General features: G+C 42.5%; 2 protein-coding genes and 1 pseudogene across 5 annotated transcripts; 2 read left to right on the top strand and 1 right to left on the bottom strand.

The window, feature by feature from the left end:
- Nucleotides 1-474, top strand: LOC140007089 (uncharacterized). Its single transcript, XM_072049800.1, has one exon. The coding sequence runs from the start codon at nucleotides 1-3 to the stop codon at nucleotides 472-474; it is 474 nt and encodes a 157-aa protein (XP_071905901.1).
- Nucleotides 475-8605: 8131 nt separating this feature from the next.
- Nucleotides 8606-9887, bottom strand: LOC140007088 (transmembrane 9 superfamily member 12-like; annotated as a pseudogene).
- A 1567-nt stretch (nucleotides 9888-11454) lies between these two features.
- On the top strand, nucleotides 11455-17464 carry LOC140006666 (uncharacterized). Of its 4 annotated transcripts, XM_072048974.1 has the most exons (6): nucleotides 11455-11638; nucleotides 12419-12577; nucleotides 14181-14323; nucleotides 14953-15102; nucleotides 15212-15355; nucleotides 16823-17464. In XM_072048974.1, exons 4-6 carry the CDS (start codon nucleotides 14956-14958, stop codon nucleotides 17141-17143), a joined length of 612 nt encoding a protein of 203 aa, XP_071905075.1. In that variant the 5' UTR covers nucleotides 11455-11638; nucleotides 12419-12577; nucleotides 14181-14323; nucleotides 14953-14955; the 3' UTR covers nucleotides 17144-17464. The 4 variants fall into 4 exon arrangements, with proteins under 4 accessions (XP_071905075.1, XP_071905073.1, XP_071905074.1 ...); XM_072048972.1 differs by lacking the exon at nucleotides 14181-14323; XM_072048973.1 differs by lacking the exons at nucleotides 14181-14323; nucleotides 14953-15102.
- The last annotated feature ends 6273 nt before the right edge of the window (nucleotides 17465-23737 follow it).

Here is a 23737-nt window from a genome sequence, read left to right as displayed (position 1 = left end):
ATGGACGATGAGATTACCTTCGGACCGAGGGACGCGGTTCCCTTGGTATCCGGCAATCATGAGGCCATCGTGATAGACGTCGTCACCAATAATTATCGGGTGAAAAAAGTGTACGTCGATCAGGGAAGTGCAGTGGACTTCCTGTTCTATAGGGTGTTCAAGGAACTCGGCCTGGAAGATGGACAGCTAACCCTTGTTCGGACACCTCTGGTAGGCTTTACGGGACCACCCATCAACTCGGAGGGGATGATTACCCTGATGGTCACAGTAGGTCAGGCACCCAGATGCCGGACCATCCCTGTCAACTTTGTGGTGGTCAAGCAGCCATCCCCGTACAACATATTTCTAGGTCGGTTCGCTTTGAATGCCCTCCGAGCTATTCTTTCAACGCTCCACCTCAACGTCAAATTCCCCACCCGGGAGGAGTTGCCGAGGTGCATGGAGCTCCGGAGGTGGCCCGGACTTGTTACCTAGCCATGCTCCGGGGACACGAGAAGGTGGTCGTTCAGGCGACCAGCTTGGAGCCTTACATCCCGGGGGAGGAAGAACGGCAGCTGGACACTCAGGATGAGATCGAAGAGTTTCCATTGAAGGAGGATAGGCCGGACCAGGTGATCCGCATAGGGGCGTCGCTATTGCCCAATGAGAAGGGCGACTTGAAGGCCCTCCTGAGGGAGTACGCCCAGATTTTTGCTTGGACGGTCGAGGACATGCCAGGGATTCCGACCGACCTGGCCGTCCACCACCTCAACATAGACCCCCGCTTCAATCCAGTGAAGCAGAAGAAGAGGAACTTCGCTCCGGAGAGAAACGAGGTGATCAGGAAGGAGGTCGAAAAGCTGCTGGAATCCAAAATCATCATGGAGATCTTCTACCCGACCTGGCTAGCCAACCCTGTTTTGGTAAAAAAGGAGGACCAGTCCTGGAGGATGTGTGTTGACTCTACAGATCTCAATAAAGCCTGCCCGAAGGACTGCTTCCCCTTGCCGAGGATCGACAGGTTAGTAGATACTACTGTTGGTTTTGACGTTTTGTGTTTCCTGATTGCTTTTAAGGGATACCACCAGATAGAGATGGCCGAGGAGGACCGGAAAAAAACTTCGTTCATCACCGAGGAATGGACCTATTGCTACCGGACGATGCCATTCGGGCTGAAGAACGCCGGAACTACTTACCAGCGTTTGGTCAACAAATTGTTCCAGGACCAGATCGGCAGGAACATGGAAGTCTACGTGGACGATATGATCGTTAAGAGCCGAACTGATCAGCAGTTCGTCCCCACCTTGAGGGAAATCTTGAACATCCTGCGGGAGAGCCGGATGCGGCTAAACCCAAAGAAGTGCACCTTCGGAGTTAGGTCGGGCCGGTTCCTCGATTTCTTGGTCTCCCGAGAAGTTATCCGGGCTAACTCCGAAAAACTCAAGGCCATCATGGACATGGCCCCTCCACGGAATGTGAAGGAGGTCCAGCGACTCACGGGAAGGATGGCCGCCCTGAATAGGTTTCTCTCACGGTCCGCGGTGAGGGGGCTCCCCTTCTTCCGAGTCCTAAAGGCGTCCAAGGACTTTCAGTGGATCGAGGAGTGCGAAAAGGTCTTTACCGAACTAAAAGCGTATTTGACCGAGCTACCCACCCTGACCGCCCCTGAGCGGGGAGAAACCTTGTACCTGTACTTGTCCGCTTGCAACGAGGCCGTCAGCGCGGTTTTGGTGCGGGAAGACAGGGGGGCTCAGAGGCCAATCTATTATGTCAGCCGCACTTTACAAGGTCCAGAAACGCGATACACGCCGGCCGAGAAACTGGTTCTCGCCCTGGTGCATGCTGCCCGAAAACTCTGACCTTTTTTCCAGACCCACAGCATCGTCGTCATGACCGACCAGCCCCTACGGCAGATACTCACCAAGCCCGAAGTCTCGGGCAGGATGACCAAATGGGCCGTCGAGCTGGTCGAGCATGACATCGGCTATCAGCCTGGCACAGCCATCAAGGCCCAGGCCTTGGCCGATTTCCTTGCTGAGGGGGCCAGCTTGACCCTAACCAAGCTAAGCCCTCTGCGAGAGGATGTCCGGCCGAAGGAGCCCTGGGTGCTGTTCGTAGACGGGGCCTCCAGCAAGGAAGGAAGCGGAGCAGGTCTGCTGCTCACCTCGCCGACAGGGGAAGAGCTGACCTATGCTCTTCGGTTTGACTTCCCCGCGTCTAACAATGAGACTGAGTATGAGGCCCTATTGACGGGATTGCGGATAGCCCACCAGATGGGTATAACCGCGATTAAAGTCCGGAGCGATTTTCAGCTCGTCGTCCTCCAAGTTCGCGGGGAATACGAGGCCAAGGAGGAGGTCATGAAGAAATATCTGGCCAAGGTGCAGGAGACGATAGCCCTGTTTGATACATTTGAAATCGAGCGGGTGCCTAGATCGCAAAACAAGCGTGCCGACGCCCTGTCGAAGCTGGCGTCCTCCTCGTTTGCGCACTTGAACAAGGAAGTTTTGATAGAGGTGGTAAGGCAGAAAAGTATCGACCAGGTCCAGGTCCTAGCTATAGACAGTTCGGCCACCTGGATGACCCCCCTCGTAGACTTCCTCGGCTCGGGTGCCCTCCCTGAGAACAAAACCGAGGCTCGCCGGATCCAGCTCAGAGCTGCCAAGTACGCCTACGCGGGGGGGACCCTCTACAGGAGGTCATACTTGTCCCCCTGGCTAAAGTGCGTGACTCCCGAGGAGGGTGATTACGTCCTCCGTGAGGTCCACGAAGGATTGTGCGGGGCGCATGTGGGGTCTCGGGTACTGGCCAAGAAGTGCCTACTCCTGGGCTACTATTGGCCTTCGATTTTCCAAGATACGGCTGCTCTGGTTCAGAAATGTCGAGCATGCCAGGTGCATGTCCCGCTGCGCCACCAACCCACCAGGGAGATGGTCCCCATCCACAGCCTTTGGCCTTTCGCCCAGTGGGGGATAGACCTCCTGGGTCCCTTCCCCCGAGCTCCGGGGAGGTACGAATATCTCGTGGTAGCCATCGACTATTTCACAAAGTGGATGGAGGCCGAACCCCTGGCCACTATCTCCGGTAGAGCAGTTCAGAAGTTTTTCTGGAAAAATATAGTCTGCCGCTTTGGAATTCCGCATGTCCTAATATCCGACAACGGGCGACAGTTTGCTGAAAATTCCTTCAAAAGCTGGTGCGTCGAGCTCGGAATTAACCAGCACTTCACCTCGGTTGGACACCCCCAGGCCAACGGTCAGGTGGAGAATGTCAACCGAACCATCCTGCAGGGGCTAAAGACTAGACTGGAATTGGCCCAGTCCAACTGGTTGGATGAACTCCCTAGTGTCCTCTGGGCTTACCGCACTACGCCCAGGACGGCCACCCACGAGACCCCGTTCTCTCTGACTTACGGAGTAGAGGCGGTGGTACCCGCGGAGATCGGTCTCCCCTCGCCCCGGACACAGAACTTCGTTGCATCGACCAACGAGGAAGAGTTGAGGTACAACTTGGACAAGCTGAAGGCTAAGCGTGAGGAAGCGGCGGTACGGATGGCTGAGTACAAAAGCCAGATCGCCCACTATCATAATGCCAGATTGAGGACCATACAGTACCAGCCGGGGGACCTTTTCCTAAGGAAGAACTCGGTCAGCCGAGTGCATAGCTCCAACAAGCTCGACCCGAACTGGGAAGGCCCATACCAGGTCCTAGAAGCGAGCCGAGCTGGCTACTGCAAGCTCGCAAAAACAGATGGATCAGAGGTACCCCATACTTGGCACTTCTCCAATCTGCGACTGTTTTTAGCGTAGGTTTGACTAGGGTGTTTGGTTGTCTGTTCTTTGGAATCCGAATTTCAGTTTCATCATTCAATAAAAGCTTGACTTTCAAGTTTTAATTTTATTTGTACTTATTTACTTTTTAATTTTGAATCTTACACTAGCACACTTAGCGTTCCCTCACTAAATGTCCTAGTGGGGGGCTAAGGGTTGGGTTAGTAATGGATGCGGGAGTGCTCGACCCCAGGAGATCGGCACGACTGGAAAGCTTTGAAGGATTCTGGAGATTCCGCGCTCGACCCAGGAGGTCGGCGGGCGCCATTTCGAGGTGCGATGCTCGACCCCGAGAGGTCGGCACTGATTAAAGCTTCCAGGTCGCCATTGCGAGGTGCGATGCTCGACCCCGAGAGGTCGGCACTGATTAAAGCTTCCAAGTTAATGCTCGATCCCAAGAGGTCGGCAAGGGTTAAAGCTTGGGAATCTGAGAGCGCGACGCTCGACCCGGGAGGTCGGCGACATTTCAAGTCTGAGGAGTCGACGCTCGACCCGGGAGGTCGGCATGATTACCTCTGCAAACGTTTGGGCGTTCGACCCAGGAGATCGGCGACCAGGAGTCGAGTCTGAGGAGTCGACGCTCGACCCGGGAGGTCGGCATGATTACCTTTGCAAACGTTTGGGCGTTCGACCCAGGAGGTCGGCGACCAGGAGACGAGTCGGAATGACAAGTCGACGAAAAGCCTTCGAGATGTGAGACGTGATGCTCGACCCAAGAGGTCGGCACAACTCGAAAATCTTAGGGCTCGAGGCTCGACCCAAGAGGTTGGCACGCCGCCTTGAAAGGTCTATCCGGCGCTCGATCCGGGAGGTCGGGGTTCCTTTCTCGGTCACTAGAGTTTGCCGTTAGCCGGGAATGGAAGGACGAATCAGACAGTTTCATTTAAAAACTTCATCTCATATATACATTCAGACCCTATCTATTACAAAACTTCCGGCCTAGCCTACCGAGCTATACAAGGAAAGGGGGACCTAGCTACGCCTTCTTCTTGTTGGTGACCTGCTTGAGATGGGAGTTGAAGGTACACCTTAAGCATGTTGAGAGATAGGAGCTGAAGGTGCACTTTAAGCATGTTGGGGGTCGGGTGGAGAAGGCTGTTAAAAAGGATCTGGGGAGCCTTTCCGTTTCTGATGGACCCTCAAGGGCATTTTCAACTGGAGCATGGTCACATCCTTATAAGGAGACGGAAAGGGTTTCTGGAGTGGCCGCCGCCCTAGGCCACAGGCTCCTTCCCGGAAGCCCTGCCAGGAGTCTCCTCCTCCTCCAGGGGAAGCTTCGCCAGCTCGGCCCCTACGTCGCTCCTCCCCACCAGGTCCTTCAGGGCATGCCCCTTGCGGTACCCATCGAAGAGCCAGTCCAGCTTCTCCTCGGCTGCAGGATTGTAGTCCTTGAAATCCGTCAAGTTGAAGCCGAGTGGGTTGAGGCTCTTCACCTTGTCCAGGGCCCGCGTAGCACTGATCTGGAAGATGGGCTGGTTGAGAAAGGCCACGTCCTCGACGAACTGATCGGAGGAGATGAAGTCCCGGACAGCCTTCTTGCGCTCCCGGCTGACGGTGCCGGAGAGCTCAATGGCGTGCTCCTCACTCAGCTTCGCCACCCCCTTCCTCTCTTGGTCCAGCTCGGACCGGGTGGAGGCGAGCTGGACCTGGGACCCCTCCAACTCCTTCTCAGCCTTGCCCAGCTTGGCCTTAAGGGTGTCTACCTCCTTCAGGGCCTTGGCGAGCTTCTGCTCGGCCTCCCGATTCTTCTTTTGCATATTCTCCAAGTCGGGAGACAGTTCGGAGAAGCGGGTCACCAGGGCAGCACCGGCGGCGTTGGCCTAAAGAAATAAGAGTAAGAGTTAGCATAATACTAACACCATCCGAAAAAAAAAAAAAAAAAGAAAAAGGAACAAAAAAAAGAGGAAGAAAAACAGGGACCCAAGGGGCCTAAAAGGGGAGAGGTCTTACTTGGGCCTGGGCGGTGTAGTACATGTCCTGGAGCTCGGACGGGCTGGCCAGCTCCATCCACTTCTTGTCGCGTGGAAGGACTGAGCTCGTGACCAGCTCGCGAGCCACCTCGGGGAACTGGGCTCGGTCATTGATGGAAAGCTCCCAGGACGGGCAGAAGCGCCGGGGGTCGTGCATCGTGGGGGCCTGTCCCGGCTTCGTGGGGGCCACGTGGCGGTAGTGCCACAAGCTCGGGGGGGCGCTCTCCTGGGCGTGCTCCTCCGCGGAGCCTACCCCCAGGTGGACAGGGCCCCCAGACGTCAGCTGGAGGGGGCGCTGGGGCTGGCCCTGCGCAGGTTTCTTCCCGGGTTGGGAAGACTCGTCCTCTCGTCCCCTCTTCGGCCCCGTTGTCTTCTTCTTGCCGGGGACCTGCTTGGAGGGGGACTGAGCTTGAGAGGCATCCTTCTGGGGGGCCGAGCTGCCCCCAGGAGTCGCAGAGGCCTCAGGGGCCTTCTTCGCCGCCTCAGGCTGTGTGGTGGAGGCGACCTCCTCGGTTGGCGCGCCCAATAGCCTGGAGAGCCTCGTCACTGCAGAGAACACCAACGGATTAGTGCTACGGGTCAGAGAAACAAATAACAAGGAAACAGATAACTAGGAAAAATGAGTGGTATTACAGGTATCTCGGTCGGCGGGGGAGAACTCCACCCCTCCGGGGGACCCGGACAGCTTCCCTAACAGCCCGGCTGCGGAAATCTGCTCAGTGGAGAACTTGGCTGCGTACAGCTTCGTCGCAGAGCCCAGCAGCTGGCCGAAGGCCTCTGGGTCCAGGTCCTCTGGATAGGGGTCGTCCCCGACCCCCCCAACCTTCCACGCGTTGGGAGGATAGTGGGTGGTTTTAACGAAAAAGAAGTCCCCCTTCCAGTTCTTCACGGAAGAGGGGACCCCGTAGAGGAGATCCTGGGCGCCCTTCCCGCCGCGATTGTTGGTGGAGCGGCGGCAGAAGTAGTACCACCCATGGAGAGAAGCCTTGAGGGCGAAGGTAGCACGGAAGAGAGAGAGAGAATAGGGGATGAAGCAGATCTGGCAGTAGATCAGGAATCCGATGATGATCCTGATCGAGTTAGGGTGGACCTGGGTGATCCTGAGCCCCCAGTAGCTCAGGATCTCGGTTAGGATCGGAGGAATGGGGAGTCGAAGCCCCGCGACCAGTTGCTCTTTGTAAATGGCTACAAAGCCTGGGGGAGGTCGGCAAGCCCGGTCGGTGGGCCCGGCAGCTCGCGGCTCGAAGGCCGGAGGAATAGAGAATGACGCGGCCAGCTCGGCCACTGCCCCGGGCAAGATGGTGGTCTCATCCCGGTCGGGGTGACCGTAGTTGAACTCAGGATCATCCCCCTGCTCGGCAGCAGGAGTCCCCTCGGAGGAGTCCCTGTCCTCCCCCGCTCCCTCCTGGGCTCCGCCAGGGGAGTTATGTGGGGACTTGGGGGAGGGGACAGAAGTGGCTTGGTGCTCGATGAAGGCATCGAGCTCGGCCGCCTCCTCCAGGATTCGGGCAGAAGGAGAGCTCATGATGTCAATGGGCTCAAGCAAGTCAGGAATGGAAAAATTGGGGTTGGAAGCAGAAGATGAAGAAGGAGAAGGAGGGGGAGATGGTGAAGATGAAGATGAAGATGAAGATGAAGACGAGGACGAAGAGGAAATGAAGATTCTGGTGGCTATACGACGGACCGGAGTCTGGGATGCGGTGGAAGTGACGTCGGAGTGACCCGACATAAAATGCAGGGGGTGGCAAAAGGAGGAAAGGAAATGCGAAAGAAGAGGGGAAAGGACTTACTGGTGATCTGAGTGAAGAAAGGGATGGAGAAGTCGCCGGAATCTGGGCGCTGGAAGCCGGAAGCCGGAAGTCTTGTTGCCGGAAATTGAAAAATGCACGAAGGAAGCGAAAAATGGCAAATAGAGTTAGAGAAAGTCTGGGAATGCCTATTTATAGGGGTCCAAATGGGGGGAAAACGGTTGCTTGAATTTGAACCGTCCCATGTGAACACATTTAATAGCGGTACGGAGACCGAGGGGACGCGACAACTGAAGGGACGCGGACGCCACTTCCCAATGTCAGCACTGCACCGGAGGTGACCGCGGCAGAGCAGTGCGATGATGGGCTTCCACGTGGTAAGGGAGTAGATCAGGTCTGCCTGGGAGCCTGACCTAATCTAGGGGGCTAGTGCAGAGGCCCCGTCCTGGGCCTGTACACGTGGCAGCCCAGGGCGATCTGAGTTGGGCTTGGACTCTGGGCCCATGGGGAACCAGCCCAGGTCGCACGACGGCTAGGGTTCCGCGGGGCCCCCAAGAGCTACCTCGCAGAGGGCGGGGAGAATCCCCCTCAGCGTAGGATGGGGAGCTATCCAGGGCAAGTCCCGAAACGTACGGAGGTCGGACTCCTCAACAGGTATAAACTGTAACACACAACGACTGTGCACGGTACGCTCACTAATTTCTGGGCAACCAACTTCCGACTGCTTTACTGTTAGTATATTCCCCCTCACCGGAAAACTAACTTGACCGTCGGAGCGCCCTCGAGGGCTACCTCGGGGCCCCTGATAGTTCACCCCCTCATCTTTCTTTTAGGCTTAGGACGCGCTCTATCCATCAGCTCGCCGAGCTCGTCAGGTCAGCTCGGTCTGGGGAAGTTCCGTGCTTCTTCAACTACCAAATCAAAAATAAATAAATAAATAATGGAGTAGCAGAGCGTTTGGCTGTGTCATCGTGAATGTGCTGCTTGCTTCCATTTGCACAGCATTACGAGATCGAGGAGAGCGTATAAATTTCTTTGCCCCCGCTTCTCATCGTTTAACCATACGTCAGGACAGGAGCCTCTTACCCAAGCCAGATGCTGGAGAGAATCAAGAAAAGTTCAATTAAAGAGAGTTCCAGCACCAAGGACCAGAAGCCAAGATGGGTATTTGCGAGCAGGGATTTCATTTCCCTAGGAATCTAATCTGGTTAGTTAGCACAGTGTATTGGATGGGCTTAGCTCTAGTACCCAGGAAACCTCCCGAAAGGGTGAGGGAGAATTGACCAAGAAACCGACCTTCGCCCTTCTCAAGTAACCTTGATAGTTCTCCAAAGACGTGCACCAGCATACCCAGCACCAATTCCCAGGAAAAGATAGACAAGTATCATTCCTGTCAGCAGCAGCAGACCTCGTGAAGCTGGTGGCATAAACCCAAGGGCTGCAAAGACGATGATGATAGTAGCAACTGCCATTCCTAGAATCTGAACCCTATATCCGACCATCACAGAGAGTAGTTTGGACTTGATTTGGTTCCCTGAACGCATCATCCACCACAAGTTTCCGTCCAGAAAGCTCTTCATTCATTTGAGCCTGAGTTTCTTTTATCCAATTCCTCGTACCTGGTCAAATCCCTCCTAACTGTGCTCTAGAAGATAACAAAAACAATACCAGCCAAGAAGAAGATGACCATCAATGAGTTGAGGATTGAAAACCAGTGGACACGGGCTCCTTCCATCTTCAAATAAGCATCCCATGGAGAAGGCCATCTAACATTTTATTATTGCTTTTCTCAAACTCAAGCTCATGAGCAAATGAAACCCTTCCTTGCTGCCCTGCCTTATTATTTGAGCCCTATCAAGCTCCGATGGACAACTTGTGGGTTCTATACCGTCATACATATGAAGCTTTTCCATCTTATCAGGATCATACTTAATACTGCAGGGGATGACCTCAAAACGAACAATCTCGTGCCTTTTATCTGGCCTCAGAAATGACACCCATACCTTCTTCCCCAGTACCAATTATCTGCACACCAGCTCCTTCATATTCATGAATGAAAACCTTTTAACTTGAGACGTGATTGATGATGTAACCATTTTCACTACCTAGTGGCATGTAGCCAACTGGAAATCCAGTCCACTGGATTTTAACTCCATTTTGGGTGGCATATCTCAAGGCAGGTAAATTGTCCAGAATAACGTTATTCACTTGATATAGATCACGAGTTCTCTGTTTCAAAAACTTGACCTCATGCTCGCTCAGTGGGGGCGTAGTGCAGAGGTAAAGAGATTCATTCACGTTCATCTTGAAACGGTAGGGAGCTGGTCTCCCAAGAGTAGTTCACCACCAAGATTCAGCAATCAAAATCAATCAATGAACTCCAGACTATTAAATAGGACGTGAATATTTAGCCACAGAAAACCATGTGGTTGGGTCTTGCCTCCCATAGAGTTTCAAACCTACAATAACCGTTTTAAAGGAGTACTACTATCTTTTAAGGCAAAAAAGGTTATCCTAAATTGTACTATCATATACAAATAATTCATGGCATCCCGTTCAATTCAATCATTTAAGCACGTCGAGGCAAAGTGCCACAGCAGAAGAGATTCAAGAATGCATTTTTTCCCCCTCTTTTCTAAAAAAGTGCAACTGAAAAAAATTTCCAGCTCCAAACGGCACCCAAAATACAGAACAACTGTTCTAGTCGTCAGTTAGTTCCAAACGGTACACAAAATACAAACACAACAATTATAGTTCACCAATAGACAGCATAGATCATCACCATTCACCATATATCTTCAAGTGTTTTCCGGCAGTTTTGCATTCAAACCTTCAAGCAGACAAACTTCTTATTAGAAATCTAAAGCAAAATATCAACAAACAAAGTTAATAATAACTTACTAGTTTTCTTTTCCCCACTGCACCAAACAAAAAAACCCAAAAACACACACAATAAATAAATATTTATACATGTGCATGCCAAGTACCAGGAAAAAAATATTTACCAGTTTCATCACCAAAAAGACGGCCAAATAAACAGCCAGCAATGTGTAGAAGAGGACACAACAAACCGGAATAGATTTTTTATAGCCGAAGGACCAACCAAATGTTTTTGTACCAATGCGGACGGATCCTGATCCTGACAATGAGATTGAAGCTGCAAATTTGGAGAGAAAAAATAACGTCAAAAAGAAAAAGCAAAAGCAAAAACAAAAACAAAACAGAAAAATCAAAAGATTGTGCGCATGAAAATGATTTGAAAAAAAATAATTTACTTTTATAAACACAAATTCTAACACATTTTTTTTCACATACATCGTATCATCATCGCAAGTGCTACATATATCAAATCATAAAAAATATTACAAAAAATGCTATATAATAGTTATTTTAAATAAACTCCTAACCAAATACACTTAAATAAATATTTCAAATAAACTCCTATTCAAACGCACTTACTAAATTAGAGTTTGTTTGGACAGAAGATTATTTGAAATAATTATTATAATATTTTTTATGATGTGATTAAGTGACATTAAAAAGTGATTAAAAAGATAAATAGATATATTAAAATTTATGAAGTAAATTATTTTTTATTAAATTATCCCAACGCAAACGCACTTTTTCTTTTTATAGCGGCTCCGAAAACCTATTTATGGGCAGTGAGGTGTATTTAGATACAACGTAGCTGTGGTGGGACCAACAACAACATGTGCTTCCACACATCTAAACCGCCCATTCCTTTACTGACACATTCAACATGTACTCGCGGGGCCGGGGAGTGGAAAGTTGTACAAATCAAAATAAAAAATAAAAATAAAAATCCATGTCCAAGGTGAAGGGTGACACGAGAAAATATCTTTATTAACAAATAATAATAATACAAGACGATGACTTATGAACCGTCGTGAGTTGGTGGGCAATACCGTACTTTCATTTGCTCCTCTTTCAGATTCCATCGCTTATCTCTCTTCCCCAGCAGAGCATCGAATTCTTCCACCTCTCCCTAGCTACCATCCGGTCTCTTCTATCGCCCTTCTACCTCCTCCTTGATTTCGCCCCTACTCCGCTTTTTAATCCACCCTTCTAAACACCAGAAGCTCAAGCTCAGGTAACTTCTACTCGTTGATGGTTTCGATCACATCTTTAGTAAAGGAAATTAGTTCTTTTCTATCCTTTTTTTTTTGTTTTAAAAAAAATTTTGGCTGGGATTGTTGATTCTACTTTGGATAGATTGGACTGTTGATTCTACTTTGGATTTTGTGTGGAAGAATAGTTTTTTAATTTGATTTTTACATCTCTAACTGGTTGTTTTGCTCATATAAGCTGGAAAATTTGTGCGTATGGATTAGGGTTTTAGTATTCGAATTTTGAAATTCATGAATTGATTTGTCATTTGTTAAATACTGGTCTTCTTGAGATGCGTTTAAGAATAAGGTTCTGAATAAATAGTAAAGTTTTGTAAATATTGCATCGTTGTTCGTATTTGTGTTGGGAGCAGCTAAATTGACGATTGGTGTGAGCAACGTGTAAAAATGTCTTGTTTGTCTTTATGTAATTTTGCCTATTAACATTTTAAAGCCGTCATCCTTTTTTTTTTTTTTTTTGCATGTTTTTGTTGTGGGAAACTTTTGTTATCTTATGCTTATTAACATGCAAAAAAATGGTATCTTTGCTGTATTGCCTTCTCCATTCTTGTGGTCGGAGGTGGTTAATCTAATTTATTGTGCCAATATTTATATGTAAAAACTGCATCTTTGTTGATATTTGTGTAATTGGCACGTCAAAATTGCATCTTTTAGGATCTTTCTATTGGAGCTAGTGAAAGTCAATAAATTTTCTGGCAACATTCTAAGAAGTGTTTTTCTTTGTTTTTTATTGGATGTCTCAGGAAAAACCTACAATGAGCTCTTTGGGAAATGTACTTTTTCCTTTGGCTGTCCTCACGGCGGCAGGGGGAGCTGCTGTTCAAATAGCAATTAAATTTTTAATTCTGCACGGTAAAGCATTTCCGTTGTTGGAAAAGCATGAGGAAGATTTCATTCAAAAGGTTCCTTCTTTCTCTTTGATAATCGCATTATCCAGTTTCTGTCACTGCTTCACTTATAATTGCTAGATGCTAAGCATGGGATGACTATGGAATATGGTAAAATATGTGCTTTATCACAAGCACTAGACAACTCAACTGTTTTACGTGTTCTAGTATACATTTTGAAGGCGGTTCATTATTTCCTAGACGACATTTTCAGTTAGTAAAGATGAATATTTCACATCTTTACTCATATTAGCTGCCTATATTTCTTATCAACCCTTTGTTCCCAAGTTGCATGAGCTTGAATCGCTGGTTCTAGTCACATCTATCAAGTCTTCTAGAATAAATAGCCTTAAGAAATTATTAGCGTGATGCTACTCAAATCAAGTCTTCTAGAAAAAATATGCAACAATGTGTATTCTTTTAAATGTCATTTTTCTTTCCTAATTATAACAAAGCCTTTTTTATGGGTTAACATAGAGAAACCGAATAGCTATGGATACTAAATAGGCACCTCTGCTTGGGAAACCTGAACCTAGTCAATTTATCAAGTGGACTAGTTTTGAAACAAAGACAAGCTGGCAGTTTTGGATATGTCTGGTTAGAGTGAGATGTTGACTAGATATGCAAGTTGGACACTGTTTTTACTTAAAGAACCTATATCATTGAAGAGAATATTGGTTTTTAACAGGAAGAAAGACAGACGTACAACCAAGTTGGTGTTATGATTTGCAGTTCAGGATTCAAATAAAAGCTTAGTTTGAATTGTACTGGGTGCATGTTTTATTGAGAAACTTTATAACAATCAGATTTATTTCCGAGCTCAATAAGAGGTACAAATCTTTCACCAAGCCAGGCGAATAGGGTCTTTTAGATTCTCTAATATTTGAACTTATTTCTACAAGATGTTTAGTTCTTCGGAGATGATTAATTCATGTGGACATAATTCTGAGCCTTTCTTCTTTAGCTTAGTTGTAATTAGCTGAAGTTTTTAATATGGTTGAGTAACTATCCATGGAGTAATTGAGTTTGGTGATTGTAAGCATTGAAACTTCTTTGCTCTTGAATAATGAAAGGAAATATACCATTAGTTGGTAAGATGTAAATGAATGTGAGATGAAGAAAATTAGCTGGTCACTTATGCTGTACTTGCATTTGTCATTATACTTCTCTATATTATTGTTTTCCTCTGGGAAGAGGATATTCTTTAGATAGTAATAGCTAGTTTGTGAGTTGAGGATAGAAAAGAAAAGAAGAGAAATGATAAGTTATGTGAGAAAAGAAAGGATAAAAAAAAAATTTGTAAGCTTCCATCAGTTTTCCTTCGCTTTCCGCCCGTTTTGGTCAGAAAATTTTTGCACTGTAGCAGCGCTTAGCTTCTCTTCAAGATCCGTTCGTTTCTTTTCTTTTCCGTCTCACTAAAATCTTCCAAACGTGAAAAGTTCACCTTTCCCTTCCTTTCTTTTCTATTCCTTTGAAATCTGAACTCCCAAACTAGCTATAAGTGTACTTTGTCATGTTAATCTGTTTTAGTACTTTATTTTTTGAAGAACCCTGTATGTCATCTAAATAGGTTTTTATTACTCTGGCGTGTTCTGTAGTCTGATTGAATTTGAATTAGGTTGATTATGCTGTCACCAATGAAGATAAGATCAGTCAACTGCCAGATGATTTGCTGTCAGGCATCCTCTTGCATTTGGACCTGATGGAAGTTGTTAGGCTGAGAATTTTATCAAGAACGTGGAAAAATGTTTGCAAACTCGGGTGAGCTGCGTTTAGACTGCCTTGACATGTTTAGAGTGAATCAGTCCCATGATAAGTGTAGTCGTCAGGATCAGCTTAGGTTCTTGAAAGCTGTAGACAATTGTTTACAGCTTTGTTCCTGTCAAACCATTACTTGTTTGGAAATTTCATGCTGTTTTCTGAAAAGATTTACCTCTGATTTTATTCGATGGATGCAGTCTATTGCTACATTAGATATTCAAAAACTTCACCTCAGGTTTCTGTGTTCCTCCTCGCCTCTCTGTGAACATGTCAAGTCTAGCACGATTGACCTTTTTCCTATCTCTTTTCAGCTGCTTTCTAAAGCAGCCACATTGAAACATTTGCATCTGTGTGCATGTGTTCTCCAACCAAGGTTTACCAGCCAATTTAATTCACTTAAGAGCCTTTACTTAGACCTGGTTCCCATGAGTAATGGAGAATTACCGAGAATATTGTCTTCATGTGTGAACCTTCAGACGTTGAGTGTTGCATATTGTAAACTTTCTCCTAAGTTATGTATCTCTGGCCAGTGTCTCCAGTTGAAGTGCCTTTATGTTCATTCATGTCCTGGGCTACAGGAGATAGTAATATGCGCTAAAAACCTCAATACTTTTTCTTGCTTTGTGGAGGGTATGATGAAATTTTCTCTCGATGTTCCCAATCTGGAAGATGCACGTGTCCACGTTAGAGGCCCTAATGCCATGCCTTATATGTTTGGAGAAGTTTTCAAGGACTGTACTAAGTTAAAATTTCTGTTATTCCAAATACGCACCAATGAGGTTTGTACTGATTCCACTATGATGCTTGGTGCTAGTTATTTTGCCTCCGATTCCTTGTATTGGTAGTTATGTTTTTTTTATCTCTCTCTTTTTTTCCCCCCTGATTCAGATACGATATGTGCCTACAAAGTTGGATATGTTCAGCAATCTTAGGACATTATCATTTGTGCCCATTATCGAAACTTTGGCTGATGAACTAGATATTGCACCTATTCTGGTGGCCTGCCCACTTTTGGAGAAACTTCGTCTGCAGGTTAGATTTGGCTTTTTGCATTTTTCCTTTCCTCCAATTATTGTCATTTGCAGTTTCTTGACAACTTTTTAAGGAATCTTATTTTTTTTGACTCCACTTTTTGAAAGCAATTTAATCAACAAATTCGGCGCTTTTCTTGTTTGAGATTTGCTAAAGAGATTGGACATTTGGCTTGGCATGTTATTTTTTTTATTTGCTTAATACTTTTCTGGTCCTTTTCTGCTGGGTGATTGGGCAATCAAATGCTTAAACGATTCCTTTAGTCTCAGTGATACTTATTCTAGATTCATGCTATTAGGTAAACATCTAAATGCATCCTTGGTGAAGTACTGGATTTCTGTCCCCTAGTTTTGTTAAATCTTACTTGTATTACTCCAACTTTTACTACTGCTGCTTTTTCAGATTTACCTTTCTGTTCTTTGTTGGCCTCAATTGGTAAGTTTGCGCTAGTATTGGGATGCAAGCACATTTGTAAGACAATTTATGAATGTCTGTAAATTGAACTAATTTGTGGATTTGTGCTGATGGCTAGCAAAAGGGTTTACAGTCAAACTCGATACAAGCCCAACTCATCTTCCATCAAGAGTGAGGTTTACTTTGTAATAGAGCTGATGAATTGGAATGAATGGATTTCTTATCATCTTGTATGGGTGTAAATTTTGTTATTTGGGGTAATCCTCGATGGTGGTGGGTATAATATATTTGCTGGTCTGACCAGGTTTAACTTTCATAACTGATGATACTGGGGTGTGAATGGAATCTTGTGAAGAGCTAGTCTTTGAAAAAGGAAAACAAGTATTCCTCTGTAGATGTTTAAATAATATCACTCGGTTTTAGATTGGAGGTTGAATTGAATTTGGCTTGATTTTTGTCATTGCTTGCGCTGCCCTTGTCGAGATTTGTTTTATAACATCTCTTACCGTGCAAAATTATCTTTTCCTTATGTATTGTGCTTTTAAGGTAGAAATTTGCTTCTTCAAATTATTATATTGATCGGAAACTAAGTTAAATGATAAAAGACATTAATCTATCTCTACAAATTGACGCATTTACATGCTTTGTATTTTATCCAATATGGTACAGCAGTTTTGCAAGTAGCTATGAGTGGAGATTGTTTCTAAAATGTGGGAAGTGAATAGCTAGAAGTAGCCTTCTGGGGGCTTATTTCATACATACCCCACTTTCTGCTAGACTTGCTGTTGAGGAAAGTATACCAACCAAGTGAAAGAGCAACGTTTTAAACTGCTATTTCCTATATTAAGCAGATAGTAAAAAATAGTAGATCAGATTCTTCGAAACAACTTTGATGTGAGTTGAGACTTACAAAGAAAAGCAGGTTTTAATCTTTATCTTTGAATCTTGATTTTGCTTCTTTCTGCATCCTCTGTGGCTTCTGCTATTTGTTTCTTGGCTAATAAAGTCTCGAATAGATGACAAGTCTAATTGAACAATATATTTTTGTTTCAGTTCCTTTGTGAAGGTATAAATCAAAAAAGGGGAAGAAATTGGCCTACAGAGCCTCTTGCTTGTCTAAAAGAGGTAGATCTCGATGGATTTAAAGCGTCATTGAATGAAATAGATTTCGCTTGCTATTTGGCACGAAATGCTCCTGTACTCGAGCGACTCACAACTCGGCCAACCGGTAGAATCTATGTTGAAGATTTTGCAGTAATGACTTTACCCAGTGTTGGCTATTTACGTTCGCTAGTCACTTATCTGCATGGATTAGTAATAATGCTGCATGCCATCTCCAATAAACTGGAAGTGAATGTTTTGGAACTTCCTTGAGTCTCCGACGAAGTGAGGCCGTGTTCTTGAATAAGCAGATATGAAACTGGGAGTTTTTGCAGCGGAGGACTCAACAGTTACTGTAGAAGAGACAATGATTAGATACGAAGCCGGGAGTTCTGGAAGGAGGGGAATCAACCATTACCATGGAAGACAATTCGGGCAGCTGTAGCCTGGAGGGGTATTTCCAGGGGTCAATATGTACTTTCCAAATCTCTTCGAGTTTGCTAATTACCATGATGTGTTGAACAGTTCAATTGTGGAATAATTAAGATATCATGTAGGATGTATCATATTATATTAAACTCTGGTTAGGCGTAATTCACACAACTTAAAAAGTTTTTAACTTATAATCTTGATGTTTATACTTGAATCAAACGTACATGAAAGCTATGGATTTCTAAATTGCGGACTGGATCCATTGAAGTGGAGGAACTTAATATTCAAGTTTGGGTTGTCTTTTCTTTTCTTTTCTTTTGCTATTTTGGTAAATCAAGTGCTTAGATTGCTTGGAGGTGAATCGTGCATCACCTTATGATTTATTCACACGCTTTTCAACTGCTTTTTCTCTATTTTGAATAATTTTTTTTTAAAAATTTTGCACTTTTCAATCACTGTTCTCTAGGGTAATTTCCAGAAATAATGCGATTGAGGAAAAAAGTTCGAAAAGTGGTGGTGTAGGCCGATGTTGGATAATTGAAGGGTCGTCACAGATGTCATTATCGGCTGCTGAAAAAATCAATTTTCTTTTTCATTTTTCTTTTGCAATTGGAAAGGAAAATTTTGTTTTCCTTTTTTTTTTTTTTTTTTGAATATGCTTAGCCGCATGCACTATTGCATGTGGCGACCATTTTAATAGCCGCGTGCATAGCTAAGACTTTTTTTTTTTTTTTTTTTTTTTTTTTTTTTTTTTTACTTTTGAATAGCAGCATGCATAGTGCATGCCACTAAGACCAATATATATATATATATATATTTTAACTAGCAATCCAAAGCCTAGCAGAAAATTTTTTTAATAATAAAAAAAAAGAACGCTGCGTTGCGGCGACCTGCAGCTATACTTCAACACCGTTGATCAACGGTGCAAACCTTTTATTAAAAAAAAAAAATTCAGACACCGCGTGACAAAACCCCAACGTAATTCTTCCTACCATCGATAAAAAGTGGATCAACGGTGCTAAGTTAATTTTTTTTATTAAAATCCAGCCACCGACAGTTATTTTTAGCAGTTTTTTTGGCCGTTGATCAAATATTGATCGACGGATGGATATAGTCAACAACGATGCAAAATGTTTGGCTACAATACATCATCGACCAGATCCCATTTGCATCCTTATCTCTCCCAACTTCTTCCTTTGTGAGTCTCCCTAATTTTTTCGTTCTATTGCTGGGGTTTTGTATTGAAGAACTCCTGCAACTGTGGTTCTGCATTTGTTCATTTCCATTGTGTCGCCGCAATTGTATCTTTAGATTTTTTATCGAAGAACTGCCAGCATTGTGGTTGTGCATTTGTGCTTTCACATTGTGCAACCGATTATTGGTTTATGGTTTGCTATAACTGGAAAAGGAAGCCGTAGATGGTTGTGTGCATTTTTCAATTTGCTGCATTTAACATTTATTATATGAATGCTACATTATTTATGGTACTTTAAAAATTAGAGTTTAAATTTAGGATGATAAATTACGATTTAGGATTTATAAATTAGGGTTCAAGTTTTATGAATTAGGATTTCAATTTTATAAATTAGTATTTAAGATTTATTAATTTGGATTTAGGGTTTATAAATTAGGATTTTGACTTTAAAAAATAGAGTTTAAGATTTATATACTTGAATTTAGGCTTTATAAATAAAGGGTTTAGGCTTTATAAATTAGGGTTTTCGATTCATCAATTTGGATTAAGGGTTTATAAATTACGATTAGGGTTTATAAATTAAGATTCAAGTTTAATGAATTAGGATTTCAGTTTTATAAATTAGTATTGAAAATTTATTAATTTGGATTTAGGGTTTAGGTTTTATAAATTTGGAATTAGGCTCTAGGGTTTAGTTATTATACTTTATGGTTTCATAAAAAAAAAAAAAAATTGGTACATGCAGCTATTAAAAAGTAAAAAAAAAAAAGGGTGTTAAAATGGTCGCCGCATGCACTATTGCATGCGGCTATGAAAAAAGGGCATGCGGCTAAGCATATTAAAAAAAAATCGAAAACAAAATTTTCCTTTTCAATCGCAAAAGAAAAATGGAAAAGAAAATTGATTTTTTCAGTAGCCGATAATGACATTTGCGGCGACCCTTCAATTATTCAAGATCCGCCAACAACACCATTTTTCTGACTTTTTTCCTCAAGCGCATTATTTTTGGAAATTCGCCCTTTTTTCTATCTTGAATAACGTTTTTTTTATCTCAAATATATTACAGTATAAAAAAATGCTAGTACAATATTATTTTTAAAAAAGTTCCAATAATCTTCAATCCAAACAAACCTTTAACTGCAGTGTGAACAAGATAGTGGTTGTGTTTTAGATGCACGTTTCTACTTGGAGTCCGCGTAAGTTGTCAGCATTGATAACTAAAAAAAAAAAAAAAAAAGGTTGATGCTGTTGAATCCTTGTCATAAACTTTACCTAATTAAAACTTCTTTTTGGGTGAAAGAATCACATCGTGGTGTTTGATGAATTAAATATGTTGACTTCAAGCTTCATGAAGCATGAGTTTAATCAAATCTTATATAAACTAGTGTACATTTCAGCAACGATTTAGGTGCAGGTTTGTTTGGATAGTGAATTATTTGTCAAAATTTATTTGTTTATATCAGCAATACATTTTTCAATCAATTTTTTATCTCACATACATCACATAAAAAAAGTGTTATATTATTTTTTAAAATAAAGTATCCCAAATAATCTATTATTCAAACACAAATTAGAAGATGCCGAGGAAATCTTTTTTTTTTTTTCGGTTGCTTAATTATCTTGCCATTTATAGTAGTATCTATTGGTCGTGTATATATTTTTATTGTTCTGATACTAAAGAAGAAAAGAAAAACTTGATGCCCTGAGTCAGGTAAACAATCCTGTTCTTGGCACTTTGAACAAAGTACAAATGATCGATAGGAAATGAAAAGGGGAAATGAAGGTTAAATTAATGCCCAAACTCCTCCTCGTGATCTTTATTATTTATCATCCCATTTCAGTTGGTACAAAGACGAATGAGACATTTGGCCTATTTGTTCCTCTTTTAAGCCAACTTTGCTATTACATTCATTAGTTGAGTGGCTCCCATTTGATGAAAAGGGAGTTGTGGGTTCCAATCAAAGCTTAGTTGCAAGTTGCTCTCATATATGGTCTCATCCTTTTTTCGGGTCACAGGAGGTTGTGGTTCTTAGAAAATTAACTATGAGCAGATTCACTTAAATCCAACATTTTTAAGACAAAATTTCACTTATCATGTTTTTGTTAGAACTAATTTCACCTAAGAAAGATAAGATACTCCAAGGCATCAAAATTCAGGAAGATTTTCCAATCCGAATTCAAGAAATGCACATTATTCTTGTCTCCAGTACTTTAGATGTTCCAACCTCCTTACTAAATTAACTTTAGATTTTCGTCTTAACTAAAGCTTTGGTATCTGCAAATTATCTTTGTTTAGACCCATAATTTGGAATCCATTTTCTAATATTGAAACAATCCAAAATTCCCACAAAAAAAAAAAAGAAAGTAAACCACGATACTTGAAATTTTCACATGAAGAAAGATTACCCTAATAAGGAATTTATGCTGCCGCGTCCTCTTCACTTTTGCCCTTGGATGTCGGATGAGAAGGCAAGTTTGATACCTTAGACTTCAAGTCTGGTTCTTGACTAAAGAATGGAGTCAATAGGCAGGAAATAGTCTAAAGAAGATGTGCTAACAAACATTTAACAAGTCCTCGTCCTAATATTTGACAATAAGACTTGAGAAATTGCTAAACTTGTAATCTATCTAAAGGAAGGGCAAAGAATGGGTAAGTCCCATTTTTCAATCTGGATAATGAAGTTAAACAACGTTCACTGGACGTGGGGTTTGCTTCAAGAAAAGGTAAGAGATTGCCTATTAGGTTCATTACAGCTCCTAACGATGTAAAACAAAGGATGGCAGTTTTCTAAGGAGGGGTTTTGCTGTGCATGTCACATTTCAGTTGGGAAGTGTTTTTCTCTTTTAATAAAAAGCAGATTTCATTAACGAATTGCTAGAAATCGTTCAGCATAAATTGGTGTTCTAATAATGGATTAAACATGCACTAGAATTAACAGATCAGATATGCAATTTAACAATACAATACATTTGAAAATTTTTAAATAGATCTACTGTTGGGAAGCGTTAAGTTCGTGCAATTTTAGATTTTTTTTTTTTCTGTTGGAGCGAATTAATCTCATATACTATTGATCCCATCATTGTAGGTTAATTTTAATTCCATCATAACAAAAAATAAAAAAAGCGAAAAACACACACACACACACACAAGAATAGAGCTTAATGAGTTTGAGCAAACAATTATTCAAATTCAATGGATTCGTATCTTAATATGTTCAGACGTATTTAATAATCAAAAGTTAAACATATGAATTAAACATATGATAACTACATGTTAGGCTATGGATTAATAAACGAATTAGGAATCACTTAAATCAGTTGAGTAAAGAAAGATTTGTGATGCTCCTCTCCTTCCCCCAAATTGTTGCATTGAGTTTCCCTGCAATGCATTGCTACACACGCCACCGGAAAACATGAAACCACACACGGCTTTTGTTGTCGACAAAGTGAATGACTAAACGAAAATGACAGGACATCTGCTTTCTTTGAGACTGATGAGTTATTGGCCTTTGGGTGTTTTACATGTGTAATTATCAACCCAAAGATATATTCTTTCTTTTCATTCTTAGGCCAAATCTTGTTCTTTAATCATTGTTGGCGACGGATCTTGCTCCTACATGCCTAATCTACTTTGGCCTAATCTATGGGCTCCATTTGGTGATCTTTATAAGGCAAAAGTTGTCGACGAGTGTCGAATCATATATAGCTTATTTGCCCTCGCTGAAATTCTAGCACTTGAGTTTTTTTTATCAAATTTATCTGCTACAAATTTTTTAAAAACTTTACTTACATTAACCTCGAAAAATTTCTTAAAAATTTTAAATTATACAGTTTAAAATATTCAAAAATTTACATATTTTAAATTTTAGATAAATACCCAATAAACTCACTTGTCAAATGAGACCCTAAGTTTTTTTTTTTTTTTGTTGGTCATTAAAGAAAAAAACTAATCAATGATTGAATGATATTAATTTCCTTTGAGAAATCCGTTTCCTTGTGATTGCATGGCAAATTAACTGAAGCACGGCACTGAGAAGTAACAGATGTACAATTTATAAAAACTGAATTGATTTTGTTTATGGAATATGTGGTCAGACTAGCAGCCTTCTGTACAAATCTGACAAAGTGGGTGTTGCAGTCAAACTTGAACAACATCAATTGTAAAGTTGATACAATTACAGCGAAAATAATTCCAATGGCGGCACCAAAACACCCCTTTTTATCTAAGTAAGGTCTTTGTTAAACAAGGTCGGCGTACCTACTAGTTTCTAACACAAACCGTTTTAGGCTCCTCTCCTCTGTAATTTATGATAAAATAGGTTATATAATTATTATCATCTCCGAAAAAAAAATTACAAAGTTGGTACAGTCTCCAACCCCAATTTCATATAAAATTCTTTTCGTTTGGATTACTATTTTTTTTTTAATTTTTATAAAAAATATTATAACGATTTGATACATATGAAGTAAAATATACTAAAAAAATATATTTACAAAAAAATATAATAATTTTTTAGTAGAAAACTACGATCCAAACACTCATATAAATAACCTTTAAATTTACAAATGCTCAAATGATGATTCTAGCAGAAATGAAGTACAATTAGGACAAGTGAGATGTCAAAGATTCTAGGTTATAACATCATTGGGTACCTTCTAAAGTACCCAAGTGTCGGTCGTCTAATTAGAATTGAACATTGAACAAGAAAGGTTAGGAGGAGGACAAAACATAGGTACAACAGATGAACAAGCCCGCCCCCACCAAGGAAAACTAGTATGAAAGAAACTTCAAAGCTTATTAGTTGTCTTTCTCTTGGAACAATGACAAGAAATATTTCAACACATCTTGGCCAAAAATAAAAAAAAAAGAAAAAGAATTTGAAGAAACTTTGCTGCTCGAGTTGTGAGTACTTAAAAAATACAGCAAATAGAGAATTTCTCGTTGATATCTCATTCACCTCCTGACTTTAAAAGGTTAAGCATATAATTCCATACATGTCTATATAATTCCACTAGAAATGCTTAACCTTTCTCGTTAATAGACATTTAATTCCATACCAATTTACTAGATTATGGAGATTATAACCACCTCGACCAACTTGTCAAATAGGGCTGCAGATTATTGCTGGTTTAATTCGTATGGGTGTACCCAAGCTAGAAACAGTTCAGGACTTCCTGGCTGCCAAGCTTTCCCCATAAAACCCCAACTACCAACTAAAAACAAAAGCACAAGTACAACG

This window comes from Coffea arabica, chromosome 5e (assembly GCF_036785885.1).
Source record: "Coffea arabica cultivar ET-39 chromosome 5e, Coffea Arabica ET-39 HiFi, whole genome shotgun sequence".
Lineage (NCBI taxonomy): Eukaryota > Viridiplantae > Streptophyta > Magnoliopsida > Gentianales > Rubiaceae > Coffea > Coffea arabica.
The sequence above is the reverse complement of the archived record's forward strand: the minus strand, read 5'-3'. Positions and strand labels throughout refer to the sequence as shown.